Source organism: Tetrao urogallus (assembly GCF_951394365.1).
Source record: "Tetrao urogallus genome assembly, chromosome: 6".
Lineage (NCBI taxonomy): Eukaryota > Metazoa > Chordata > Aves > Galliformes > Phasianidae > Tetrao > Tetrao urogallus.
Genome location: NC_136819.1, coordinates 55,514,366 through 55,526,537, shown reverse-complemented (window position 1 = coordinate 55,526,537; position 12,172 = coordinate 55,514,366). Strand labels below are relative to the sequence as shown.

Sequence of the window (12,172 nt, the reverse complement as noted above, 5' to 3'; positions counted from 1 at the left end):
ACAGGGTCGTTCCTAACACTGTGTGTGGAATTGTGTTCATGTGCTGTTTAAGGATGAATTCTGTTAACTCCTGTGCTACTGTGTCACCCAGTGAAGAAATGGTTGTAGTCACGAGTTGTAGCTTGGTGAGGTCTGTTATTTATTGGTGCAGTAAATGATGTTGTGAAGGTGCTTTGTTTGAAGATACTTTGATGTCAAGGAATCTTGGACCTCCCTGCAATGCCACGTTTAGAAGTCGCTTGTTTGCCCTCCTTTCCCTACCAGAATCATTAAACTTCATTGTCCTGCAGCAGTATGGAATGAAAATGCACCACGTGGTTCAGTGCTTGGGAGAAATGTCCACTGAATCGGGCATCGCTGTGAGCTCCTCTTAGCAGCTCTGCTGCGGTTCCGGGGCGCGGCTGGGCGTTACAGCACTCATTTCTTTGCTCCTGGAGCTGCTGTGTGCCAGCTCCTGACCGGCTCCCTGTGCGATGCGATGGCCTTGCTAAGAACGTACTTCGTCACGAGGCCCGGGCTCCGGCCGAGGGGCGGCGGTCGGAGCGGGGCGCTGCTGCTTGCGTTCACCCGTGCCGTCAGCCGCGCCGCCGGAGTGCTGGAACGGTCCCTGCTCGCAGGTCTGCCTTGAACAACGGCTGCGCTGCGCGCGCCAAAAGCAGCGCCTCGAGGTTGTGGGAGCCGAGCTGCCGCCTACTCAGCGCTGCCCCGCGCAGGAGCGCTGTCATGCAGGAGCAAAACATCTTTCGCCCAACGTGGGGCTCGAACCCACGACCCTGGGATTAAGAGTCCCATGCTCTACCGACTGAGCTAGCCGGGCGCTGGTGTGCGCTGTCCCAGCACGTACTGTTCACCACATGACGAGCGCGCGTATATCGATTCTAACAGACGCCAGCGCCCCGCCCACCGAGACCCCGCCTCCGGGGAGCGCCGATTGGCCAATGGAGCGGCCAATGGGATCGCGCGTTGTTGGGCCGTCCGGAGCGCGAGCGAGGCCGGGGCGGGAGGGGGGCTGCGTGCGACCGAGGCGGCGCCGCCATGAGCTCCATCGGCACCGGGGTGAGCGCGGGCCGCGCGGCGGCGTGGGGCGGCTCCGGGCAGTCGGGGCGCGGCGGCGGTCGGTTGATTCCCCTCGGCCGGGCCGGAACGGGACCGCGGCCGCTGCTGAGTCACCGCGGCCCGTTAGGCCGAGCGGCGCGCCGCAGCGTGAGGGGTTGGGGCGGCTGCGGCTCGGCGCTCTGCGGGGCAGCGCCGCTGCCTTTGGCCGCGTGGAGCCCTGCGCTCGGCTGTTGGGCGCCTGCTGCCAGAATAACGGGCTGTGCCGCGGGTTTGCTCAGCAATGCTTTCTCTTCTTCAGTACGACCTGTCGGCCTCCACCTTTTCTCCCGACGGCAGGGTGTTCCAGGTTGAATACGCGATGAAGGCGGTGGAGAACAGCAGGTAGGACGCGGCTGCGTTGCTCTTTGTGGGTTGGCCTTTTTCAGAGCAGCTGGTGGCTTTGCGGGTGGTACTCTTGAACGACGGTGTCCCTGCCCTCGGTTTGGGAGACTTCTAATAGGGTAAAAACGGTGCGATGGTTTCTGCCTGCTTTGTTGTGGAGAGCGCAAAGCAAGGCTGTAAGCTTACCCTGTGTGATCAGGTAATAAGTCACAGGCTGCGGGACAAGGCTGGACTGCAGACATCATTAGTATGTATAAAGTGCTGAGCTGCTGGGGGAGCAGAGCTGTCAGAGTACCTAAGGACTCGTTTTGTGGGTGTGAATTGAGGCACTGAAAGGCTGATGGGCTCAGAAAGAAATCAGTGCTCACTTTGGTGTTTCAGGTCGGGGCACTGCTGGGGCAGTGGCTCTGCAGTTCCTACAGACACTGCATGCGTTCTGTCCTCAGTTCTTTGGGTAAGGGCTCCTCAGCCTCTTCCACCTTTGAAAATGCGTTTATTTGCTTACTCTGCACCCCGCTTTATTTTCTTTGGGCACGAAGTGAAGCATTGTAACAGGCCTACTTGGGTGGAAATTATGTCATTGTGTCATTTGATCACTGGTTGCCAACCCTGCCCACACGGGGCTGGAGCTCAGTGACCTTTAAAGTCCCTTTCAACGTAAGCCACTCTATGATTCTATCCAGAATTGTATTAATTCTTTGTTACTTATCTTCACAGTTCTATTCTGTGTAAGAGGAATTTCCCTTTGTCTTGTCTTTCAGTACAGCAATCGGGATAAGATGCAAAGATGGTGTTGTCTTTGGTGTAGAAAAACTCGTTCTGTCCAAGCTGTATGAAGAGGGTTCCAATAAACGCCTCTTCAACGTCGATCGGCACGTTGGAATGGTGAGGTGCTCTTAATTCTTCATGGAAAAGGGCTTCCTATTCCAAAGTGGAAATGCACAGAGCTCAGAATCAATAATAAAGAGGTTGTGGAAGCTGTGTTAGGCTTCCTGTGTATGTAGAAGTGCTACTGGGTTGGTTGTTTGGTTTTTGTTTTTGTTTTTTGGGCTATTTTCCTGCAGTTCTTGATTGCACACACACACAGAATTCCAGACTTAAAACAGAAGATCAGCACGTGTTTTGAAGCTGTCTAAAACTTTCTGGGAGCTGTTCAGATTGTTTTGGTTATCAATTTTCCTAGACAAAAATTCAAAACCGTATTAGCATCAAATCATTGACGTGTTGTAAGCTGGCTAGCAGGAAGTTGATGGAACTCGTTTGTAAGGATTAAGCCATGAGATTAGGCTATCATTGTGAGCTTTTTATGAGCAACATTTGGACTGTGCTGGCAATTCTCCTTTCAGGCAGTGGCAGGACTGCTGGCAGATGCTCGTTCACTGGCAGACATAGCTAGAGAAGAAGCTTCTAACTTCAGGACTAACTATGGCTATGATATTCCACTGAAGGTAAGAAATCGGCACGGTTCACTCAGAGTTTTTGGCTTTCTTAATGTTGGCACTGATAACCTCAAGTTACAAACTGTAATGAACTTAGTTCTGCAAATAAAAGCCTGCAATTATTTTTCTTTTTCCCCTTAGCATCTTGCAGACAGAGTGGCCATGTACGTGCATGCATACACCCTGTACAGCGCTGTCAGACCTTTTGGTTGCAGGTAGGTCTGTGGCAGGGGGTTGGAGATTTATGATCCTTGAGGTCCCTTCCAGCCTAGGCCATTCTGTGATTCTGTGACAGGTCTTTCCAACGCCTACTTGTTTGCAAAGACCTTTTGTTTCAGAAGTGCTGGAGCTACTTCTGTTTCCTAAAAGCCTTTTTCAAATTTGGTACTGGTGACTGGGGAGTGGAAAAAGGTTCCCCTGTCCTTTTTTTTTTGTGTGTGTGTGTGAAGCTTTAGGTGAAAAATCCATGTATGCATGAGAGCAAACCAGGCTCTGTATAGACTGCATGCCTGTCCCTCAGGTTTAAAGCTGAGCTGAATCTGTCAGCATTGAAAGCAGAACTTGTTTCTGTGGTCGTCCCCTAAAGAATAGGTAATAACTGCCATGCAGCTGCAGTACCAAAGGACGATTAAACTGAGGTCTGCTGTTTAGTTATAGTTAAGTAAAATGTTTCTGGCAAATTGCAGGTCCTCAGGTGTCACAGTAACACTGAGCCTTCAGACAGACTGCTTACAGAACGTAGTAGGGGTTATGCACAGAGTGAAGGAATACTGACTTGATTTAGCTGTCATCCTGTTGTGTGGGTTGGGAGAACAACTGTTTGATTTCACTTTTTCTCACCCAGTTTCATGTTGGGGTCCTATGATGAAGATGACGGTGCACAACTGTACATGATTGATCCATCAGGAGTTTCATACGTGAGTTTTTTCAGAAATGTTTCTGTCTTTAAGTTGCTCTTTTAAAAGTTTCTAATTTGGAAATCAGTAACACGGTGTGTACTTTTTACACTGTAAGCACATAAAACCTGTTTTTAAAGCTGGTCTTTCAGAAATCTGGGTTCATTCCACCTGGCTGCATGCAATGAAAAGTCCCATCCATTGCAGCCTGGAAGGCCAGCTGTGTTCTGGGCTGCATTAAAAAAGGAGCAGCCAGCAGGGAGAGGGAGATGATTGTCCCCTCTACACAGCTCTTGTGAGGCCCCATCTGCAGGGCTGCATCCAGGCCTGGGGCCCATAGTACAGGAAGGATGTGGAGCTCTTGGAGTGGGTCCAGAGGAGGGCACTGAGATGAGCAGAGGGCTGGAGCACCTCTGCTATGAGGAAAGGTTGAGGGAACTGGGATTGTTTAGCTTGGAGAAGAGAAGGCTCTGGGGAGACCTCAGTGTGGCCTTCCAGTACTTGAAGGGAGTGTATAAACAGGAGGGGAACGGCTGTTTGTGAGGGTGGATGGTGATAGGACAAGGGGGAATGGCTTTAAACTGAGACAGGAGAGGTTTAGGTTGGATGTTAGGAGGAAGTTTTTCACCCAGAGGGTGGTGAGGCACTGGCACAGGTTGCCCAAGGAGGCTGTGGATGCCCCATCCCTGCAGGCATTCAAGGCCAGGCTGGATGTGGCTCTGGGCAGCCTGGGCTGCTGGTTGGTGACCTGCACACAGCAGGGGGTTGGAGCTGGATGAGCATTGTGCTCCTTTGCAACCCAGGCCATGCTAGGATTGCCAAGAGATGTGAGTGTTGCAGTGATGCTCCACTCACAAAATGCTGAGGTACAGAGGTTCAGACGAAGGCTGCTAACAGCAATTCAATTCAAAGGAGACATTTCTGTTTGTTGTTATGTATAAAGTGATACAAACACACTCATCTGCTTTTATCATTTTTCTTTCAATACGTCTAATATCTCTACTGTTGGAAGTGCTGAGGTTTGTGTGCTTACACTTCAAAGTATTTTCATGATAGGTAGGATTTTGTGTCGGTTTTCTCTTTGTACACGTTTGTTATAGAACTTTTCTAATTCTAGTTTCTTTTAATTATAGCAAAAGATCCATTGCAGCAAACTGTGCAGATACGTTTCTGCACGGAGGAACTACTGAGCACTGCTGTCAAGGGTGGCAGTGCCTGAACTGCTAACTTGGGGATCTTGTCTGAGAGACAACAGCACCAATGTCTGCTGTGTATCTGCCTTCTTGTTACAGGAGGGAAGGAGTCGTTACATGCTGTGTAACAGTAAGAAAGGATGTAGTTTTCCATTCACCTTGCACCTCTTCTGTTTCATTTTTTTAGGGTTATTGGGGCTGTGCCATCGGTAAAGCCAGGCAGGCTGCAAAAACAGAGATTGAAAAACTTCAGGTATGGTGTTTCAGTTTTATTGTGCTGCTTTCAGGACAGATGTTTCTACATCACATTATTACCTTTTTGGATGCCTTAAATACATAAAGTACAAGAGAAGCTGAAGTATTTCCTCATAAGTTGTCTTAAGTTCTATGGTAGCAGTATTTCTGGCATCTTGACCCTGAGCAATGGGTAGTCCTTGGCAAGCACACACTTTTAAAAGGGGAAGCACAAACATGCACTCCTTTGTATACTCTACACTGTATACTCTGCTTGCCCCTTACTTACAGCTTTCACCTACAAATGTACACCACAGCTGTGCACTGAAATCTCAGTTCATCCAGTGAACTTCCATTGGTGGTGGTGAAGTATCACAGCTGGAAAATTGCAAGAGAAGTGAAAAATACTGTAAGTCTCAGTTAATTTAAGTCTTGAATCTGGTCAGAAGCTTGAACACCAAATGAAAAGTAGGAATCCTGCAGGATCATCTGATCTTGATACTGGAATCTTGGCATCTGAAAAATTGTTGTTTCTATTTCCATGTGTGCCAAGTGATATAAAGATACCATGTTGGGTAATGTCTGATTTACCAAAAAATGTTTTCTCTGCAGTTCTTGGATTTTCAAAAGCTTTTTATTGCCTAATTTTTTTGTAGAGCTGTAGAATTTGTATTCCTTGAACTTCATAGTAGGATCTGTAAAGCTCAGTAGATGAGAACAGGGGTGTGCCATGCAGCACAGCTGCACTGTTCTGTCACGGCTTGTTTGCAGGATGCCTTCAGTGTGATGTGGTCAGAGCAGCACGAAGCAAGTGCTGTCTTGTGTGCTGATGCTTCTCGTTAACTGTGGGCTGGACAGGTTCCAGCTCAGAGCTGATTTTGTTCAGGTGAATTTCTGATCAAATGACAAAATGTAAATGGGAAGAAGACAAGAAGTACAAACGCTTTTGTGGAGTTGATGATGACTGTTTGTGAGGGTGAAGAGCGGTAGGACAAGGGGGAATGATTTTAAACTGAGACAGGGGGGCTTTAGATTAGATAAGAGGAGGAAGTTTTCCACCCAGAGGGTGGTGAGGCACTGGCACAGGTTGCCCAAGGAGGCTGTGGATGCCCCATCCCTGCAGGCATTCAAGGCCAGGCTGGATGTGGCTCTGGGCAGCCTGGGCTGCTGGTTGGTGACCTGCACACAGCAGGGGGTTGGAGCTGGATGAGCACTGTGCTCCTTTGCAACCCAGGCCATTCTAGGATTCTATGATTCTATGATATGGCCTATAGCAGCCTATTAGCTACAGTTCTGTCCTGTGAAATGTGACTGTATATGGGAAGAAAGAGGTGAGAATATCATCATAACCTTGAAACCTGTCTGACAGGTAGTGCAGTGCAGATGCTGGATGTGGGAGGGGATGCAGTACATGAAACCTGCAAATGTAGCTTATCCTGCAAGTGGGGCACGCTGCACTGATCACATCTGTTGCATGTCATGCAAACATTTGACATCTTGTGTCATGTGGAGTGTACTTGGATCTTTTAATCTCCTCTACAGTGCTGCTCATGTGATTTTCAGATACTATTTAAAGCTTTTTGATGTATGGACATAATCAAAATTGGTTGGATTTTGTGTTGAGGGACGTGGCTCAGTGAGTGCTACTGGTGACAGGTGGATGGTTGGACTGGATGACCTTGAATGTCTTTGCCAACCTCGGTGATTCTGTGATAATTATAATCAATTTCTGAGACAAACCATTACAGTATGTCCTATTACTTCCTGCAAAATTAACTGGGATGGGCAAAGAATAATGACAAAAGATAAAGCTTTGTTTTGTGCATGACAATAGCAGACCTTTGGGTTTTCCTGTTCCACTACCATCTTTGTGTGTGTAAATACACACAGCTGTGTTTGTGTGACACAAATTACACTTGTCAGCAGAAGTCAGTGCTGCGTTATGGATTGAGCCACAAGTGGAAGGGCTGGGACAGTGTGCCTCTGTCTGTTTAGGAAACTTCTTGGAATGCAAATGTGACAGCACATCTACCTAAGCAGGCACGTTTCATTTTCCTCTGGCCCATTGCTTGCTTGGGTGTGTGCCTTACATGCATAGGAAGCGCTGCCAGACTCAGCATGAAGAAGGAGCTGCTGTCCTTGGCCAGCTTCTCATCACCAACTTCCTCACTATGAATTTGAAAACTGGTTGAGAATCTGAGATGGTAAACTACGTGTAGCTAATGAGTTCGACATGGTGTAAAATATGCTGCTCTAATCAGTAATGACAGGTATGTTCTTGTGAGTGAAAGATGCATTGTAGAGAATGAATTCCACTGCACTCAAGCTCTTAGGCACGTCACAGTCACTTGTTTGCTGGCTAAATGCAAAACAGGACGCTCTGTTAAGCTGTATGTTTGTTGTCTGCAGATGAAGGAAATGACTTGCCGTGACGTTGTGAAGGAGGTTGCGAAAATGTAAGTCTCCAGTGTGCTTCTCCAACTCAGCAAAAATGTGTTCTGGTGAGCTTGTGGCTTCAAACTGAAGCTGTTCCCTTGACGTTGGGTACCAGGTTTCACTGCTGTAGATGAGTGCTCATGCTGACTCTAGTGTGGTGTTCTGTTAATGTTTGCCTTCTCAGATGGGACGTGCTGCTCAGCACTGAGAAATGACAAAAGATGTGAAAAATAAGCATTATAATCGTATTGCTCTGTGTTAGAGGTGTGATTTACAGCTGTGGTGAATTAATGCTTGAACTGTCTGAATGTGGTCACTGGTTTTCAAGTATATAAAACTGGTGGTAGATGGGGGAGGCTCTTCAGTGTGTTGATCCTCATTACTGAGTACAATACAGCACTGAGGGTAGTGTAGTTACAGGGCAAAACCACATCATTCAGTAAATCATGTACTAGTAAGGGGGGGAAAAGATACCAGGAAGGCTTCTGCTAAGGTAGAATATAAGTTGGCCAGTAGTAATCGTGAAAATACGTGGAGGGAAGATTGAGGTTGGATGTCAGGGGGAAGTTCTTTGCTATGAGAGCAGTGAGGTGCTGGAACAGCTGCCCAGAGAGGCTGTGGATGCCCCGTCCATCCCTGGAGGTGTTCAGGGCCAGGTTGGATGGGGCCCTGGGCAGCCTGGGCTGCTGTGAAATGTGGAGGTTGGTGGCCCTGCGTGTGGCGGGGGGTTGGAGCTTCGTGATCCTTGAGAGGTCCTTTCCAACCCGGGCCATTCTGTGATCTCTTCAGATAAACACAGGTATTCTTTCAGCTATCTGCAATACTTCATGCTTGCAGGGATACTTCTGCACTTGTCCCAAATCTAATAACATGCAGCTGCAGAAATAATTTTCAGCCTTTTATGGCTGTTCCTTGGAGGTTATAAAGAAGTAATAAATGTTTCCATCAATGGTGTTGCAGCATGCGAGTTTATTTCTGAGCCTGTGTCAGAGGCTATCATGTCACTGCTAAAGGAAAGAATGTGTGAGCTGTCTGTTCCCGAAACCTAACAAGGACCTCAAAACAATTCCGAAACCACAAACGAGGCACAGGCCTTCCAATGCTTACAGACCTTCTGTTCTTCAATTCTGCTTCAGCTCAAAACTTAGCAGCAATTTGAGGTAGTTCTGTTTTTTTTATAAATCTTAAGCCTAGCCCTGGTGTCGCTCAGCAAACATTTTAATCATTTCTTAATCCTAAAGCAAAGGCCAGGAGCTATTACAAGCTCTTGAAGAAATCATATTGCTGCTGAAAAGCCTGCAAACAGCTTAGCACTTCACAAACACCTGTAGATGGACCTATTCATCATCAAGTCTAGTCTGAACAGTGACAGAGGATGCATACAGTGTTTCTTTGGACACGTTTCACAAGACCTTTATCAAACATGAATGAAAAGCATCTGCTTTTTCAGTGAAGGTGTCCTTCCTTCTGCTGTCCCCAAACTTCCTATGCTGGCTAAAAGTAGTTCAGCTTTGGTCTTTTTGAGGGAATACTACCTCAACAAAGAAGGCTGTAAGTTGTAGGCATAGCAGGCAGGATGGAGATCTCTGTGTTGCACATCAGAAGATGTTATGGTGTTCAGATTCACTCCCAAGTATAAGCTAAAGTAAGATTTACAGGGGCAATGCAGGGTGTTCCTGCTGTAAAGGTGATGTTCTCAGTAGGGTTATTCAGCATCTTACCTAGATGGGTAACTTGCATCTCATCTGTAATCATGCAATATCCTGTTTCAGCAATGCTCACCTCCACAGTATTCTCTGATGTAGTTTTTTCTCTTGGAATGGCATGAACACAAAGGAGAGATTGAGGAGAAAGCAGGGGGGGAGCTTCTATTGCATGTAAGAAATGGTGTTTCAAAAAGAGTAAGAAATCTGCGAAAGGAAGAAAGTAGATTTTGCCTGTCACCAAATCTGTTCTAACCTCTACCCTCTGTATTCTTTCCAGAATCTACATCGTTCATGATGAAGTAAAGGACAAAGCTTTTGAGTTGGAACTCAGCTGGGTTGGAGAAAGTAATGCATTTCTGAATTTCTGTAAACATCCTAGGAAGCTTCTCACTGTCTGTATTTGAGAGAACGTAGAGAAGCAATGTTTTATTATCACAGTGTTGTGTGAATTCTGTCTAATAGGTCCTCTTTTTATTTGCAGTAACCAATGGAAAACATGAAATTGTTCCCAAAGACATCAGGGAAGAAGCAGAAAAATATGCCAAGGTAAGGTCTGACATCACTGATGTCATCTCAGTGCTGCTCTTGACAAATCTGGAATAGAACGAAGTAAGGAGCAGGATTGTAGCACTGCAATGACTAGAAAAGTCTAGCTGCACAAATCACCTGTACGTGGGATATCTCCTGCCGAGAGAACTATGAAGCTCTCTCCATGCAATCCAGAGATGGTTCATTATTAAATACACTGCATGGCAGCAGGCTTGCCCGTCTCATTTCTCCTTCAGAAATGAATGTATGAGCTCTTCAGTAGTTACAGAAGTGAATGGGAAATGCGAGTTATGTTAACTAAAATACTTTTTATAAAGGCAACCAAGTAGAAAAAGCTGCTCCTCCAGCATCTGCCAGCTTTGCATTTGCTTTAAAGGCAGTATATATTCTTAAGGAGAAACCAGGCCTGCTGAATAGCAGCCTTTGTAGGTGTGGAAAAAAAACTGTTAAACAACAGCAAAACTCCCTTTTTTAACTAAACTTTTTTTTTTTTTTAAATAGGAATCTTTGAAAGAGGAGGATGAATCAGACGATGAGAATATGTAACACATTGTTACTTCAAGACAAGTTTGACTTAGTACAGTTTTGTTTATAATGGATTAACCATGGGATGCTCCTATGTACTGCTGGAGGAAACCGAGTGACCAACTTGCACTAATAAATCTTCCATTTTACTGTCTGTTAGCTTTTATTTCAAAGTAAGAATGCATCTGTATTCTAAACTGCACTATATATCAAAACGGTCATTAAGAGGGGAAGATGTGGTAAGCAGCAGCTACAGCAGCATGAGCACAGCAGAACTTTTGAACCAGACTAGTCACAGGAAGGGCAGCTGCTTAGGAAGCTTACAGGTCTCTTGTTCACTGGCTTAACCAGCCAGTGTCCTTATTCTCAGTTGTCACAGCAGCAGCTTCCAGTTCTCTCTCCAAGCAGAGGAGAAAAGCAGCTCCTTTACAGCTTGATCTGCTATCAGTTTATGTGACACATGCAGCTGACAACTTCAACCAGCCTCCAGAAAAACACTTTAATTTGGAGTATTAAGCCCCAAATGGGACTAATGAAAAGTAATTCCAAGTAGTCCTTGTGTTAACTTGCAGAGCTGAACTGTTTGCTTTTTGCTGTTTTATTCCAGTTTTATAACTTAACAGATCTCAGCTTTACATTTATTAACAGCTTCTCCACTGTAGTTCTGTAAATCAGTTCTGAATCCATTGTTGGCCTTCCTAGGAGCTAAAAATAATCTCTCGTGATTTCTCTTCCTGGTTCTTAGGAAAATAGACAGCATTTAGCCCCAAGAAGTCACTTACAAACCTTGAAACAAGGTACCAAATTCATCCGGTTACCACTTCAAAACTCAACACAGAGGTCTTGTGTGCATACCTAAAATTCTAATGGTCATCTTTAGTCTGCAATGCATGCTTTCCTAACAGATCAAATGCTTCAGTAGTACATACTATTAGTAATGACCAGCCCTTTAAAAAAAAGCAAAACCTCCCTCCCTTCAGTTTTAATAGTTTTTGTACTTTTAAAAAGCTCTGCAGTCTCTTTTCTAATGGCATCACAGGATACAGGTTCTGTTTCTTTTTGGTGGCAAGGTAAAGGAAATGCAGATAGATGGTTCTGTGTCAGTGCTTAATGACAGTCTCAGGCTTAAGCCTGGGCTAGAGTCAAGCCACTGGAACCCTTGCCTTTACAGCTTTTAGCACAGCTGTCAAATTGCTACAACTCTATCAGGCCTTCCTGAAGTACGATTAATCATGACTGATGAACAGCTTCCTCGAGTGCTGTCTCCTGAGGCAACAGTATAGTGATACATAAACCTGAACCTGAGTCAGGCTGAGTTTTGTGTTGCATTCAGTCTGAATTTACTACTGAAGCTTATTGCCAGTTTGGCTCTTCTGAGTCAGTGAAATCCAGTCGGTAAACTTATCTCAGCCTGAAGCACGTGCTGAGGACTGCTCTTCCTCTTGCTTTAATGCAACAACATGATTGTAAACCTAAAACCTTGCTGATAAGCTGTAAGTGAAAATAAAGAGCTATCCCTACAAGCAGCCACACCCTTCTAATCCTTTCAGAGCCATTTAGGACTGGGTTCAGGAAACATAACAGTCTTACAAGCCATGTTACTGGGTTAAGAGAGAAGGGCAAGTCTAGCTGTAATTACAGATTCTTCCTTACCCTTCAGGCTTAAACAGTATCTAGGAGTCAGACTTAAAAGCTCAACAGCTGACCAGGTACCTGAAAGCTTCCATCAGATTCCTGTAGCTTCACACCCAGGGCAG

At 45.9% G+C, this 12,172-nt stretch overlaps 1 protein-coding gene across 1 annotated transcript; it reads left to right on the top strand.

Moving 5' to 3' along the window:
* Nucleotides 1-1,035: 1,035 nt before the first annotated feature.
* On the top strand, nt 1,036-10,561 carry PSMA3 (proteasome 20S subunit alpha 3; the record flags this gene model as incomplete). The annotated part of the gene is made up of 11 exons (XM_079536671.1): nt 1,036-1,056; nt 1,355-1,437; nt 2,199-2,322; nt 2,784-2,885; nt 3,018-3,091; nt 3,721-3,793; nt 5,153-5,218; nt 7,609-7,655; nt 9,619-9,686; nt 9,823-9,887; nt 10,392-10,561. The coding sequence occupies 11 exons, from the start codon at nt 1,036-1,038 to the stop codon at nt 10,434-10,436; spliced, it is 768 nt and encodes a 255-aa protein (XP_079392797.1). The 3' UTR covers nt 10,437-10,561.
* Between the last annotated feature and the right edge of the window lie 1,611 nt (nt 10,562-12,172).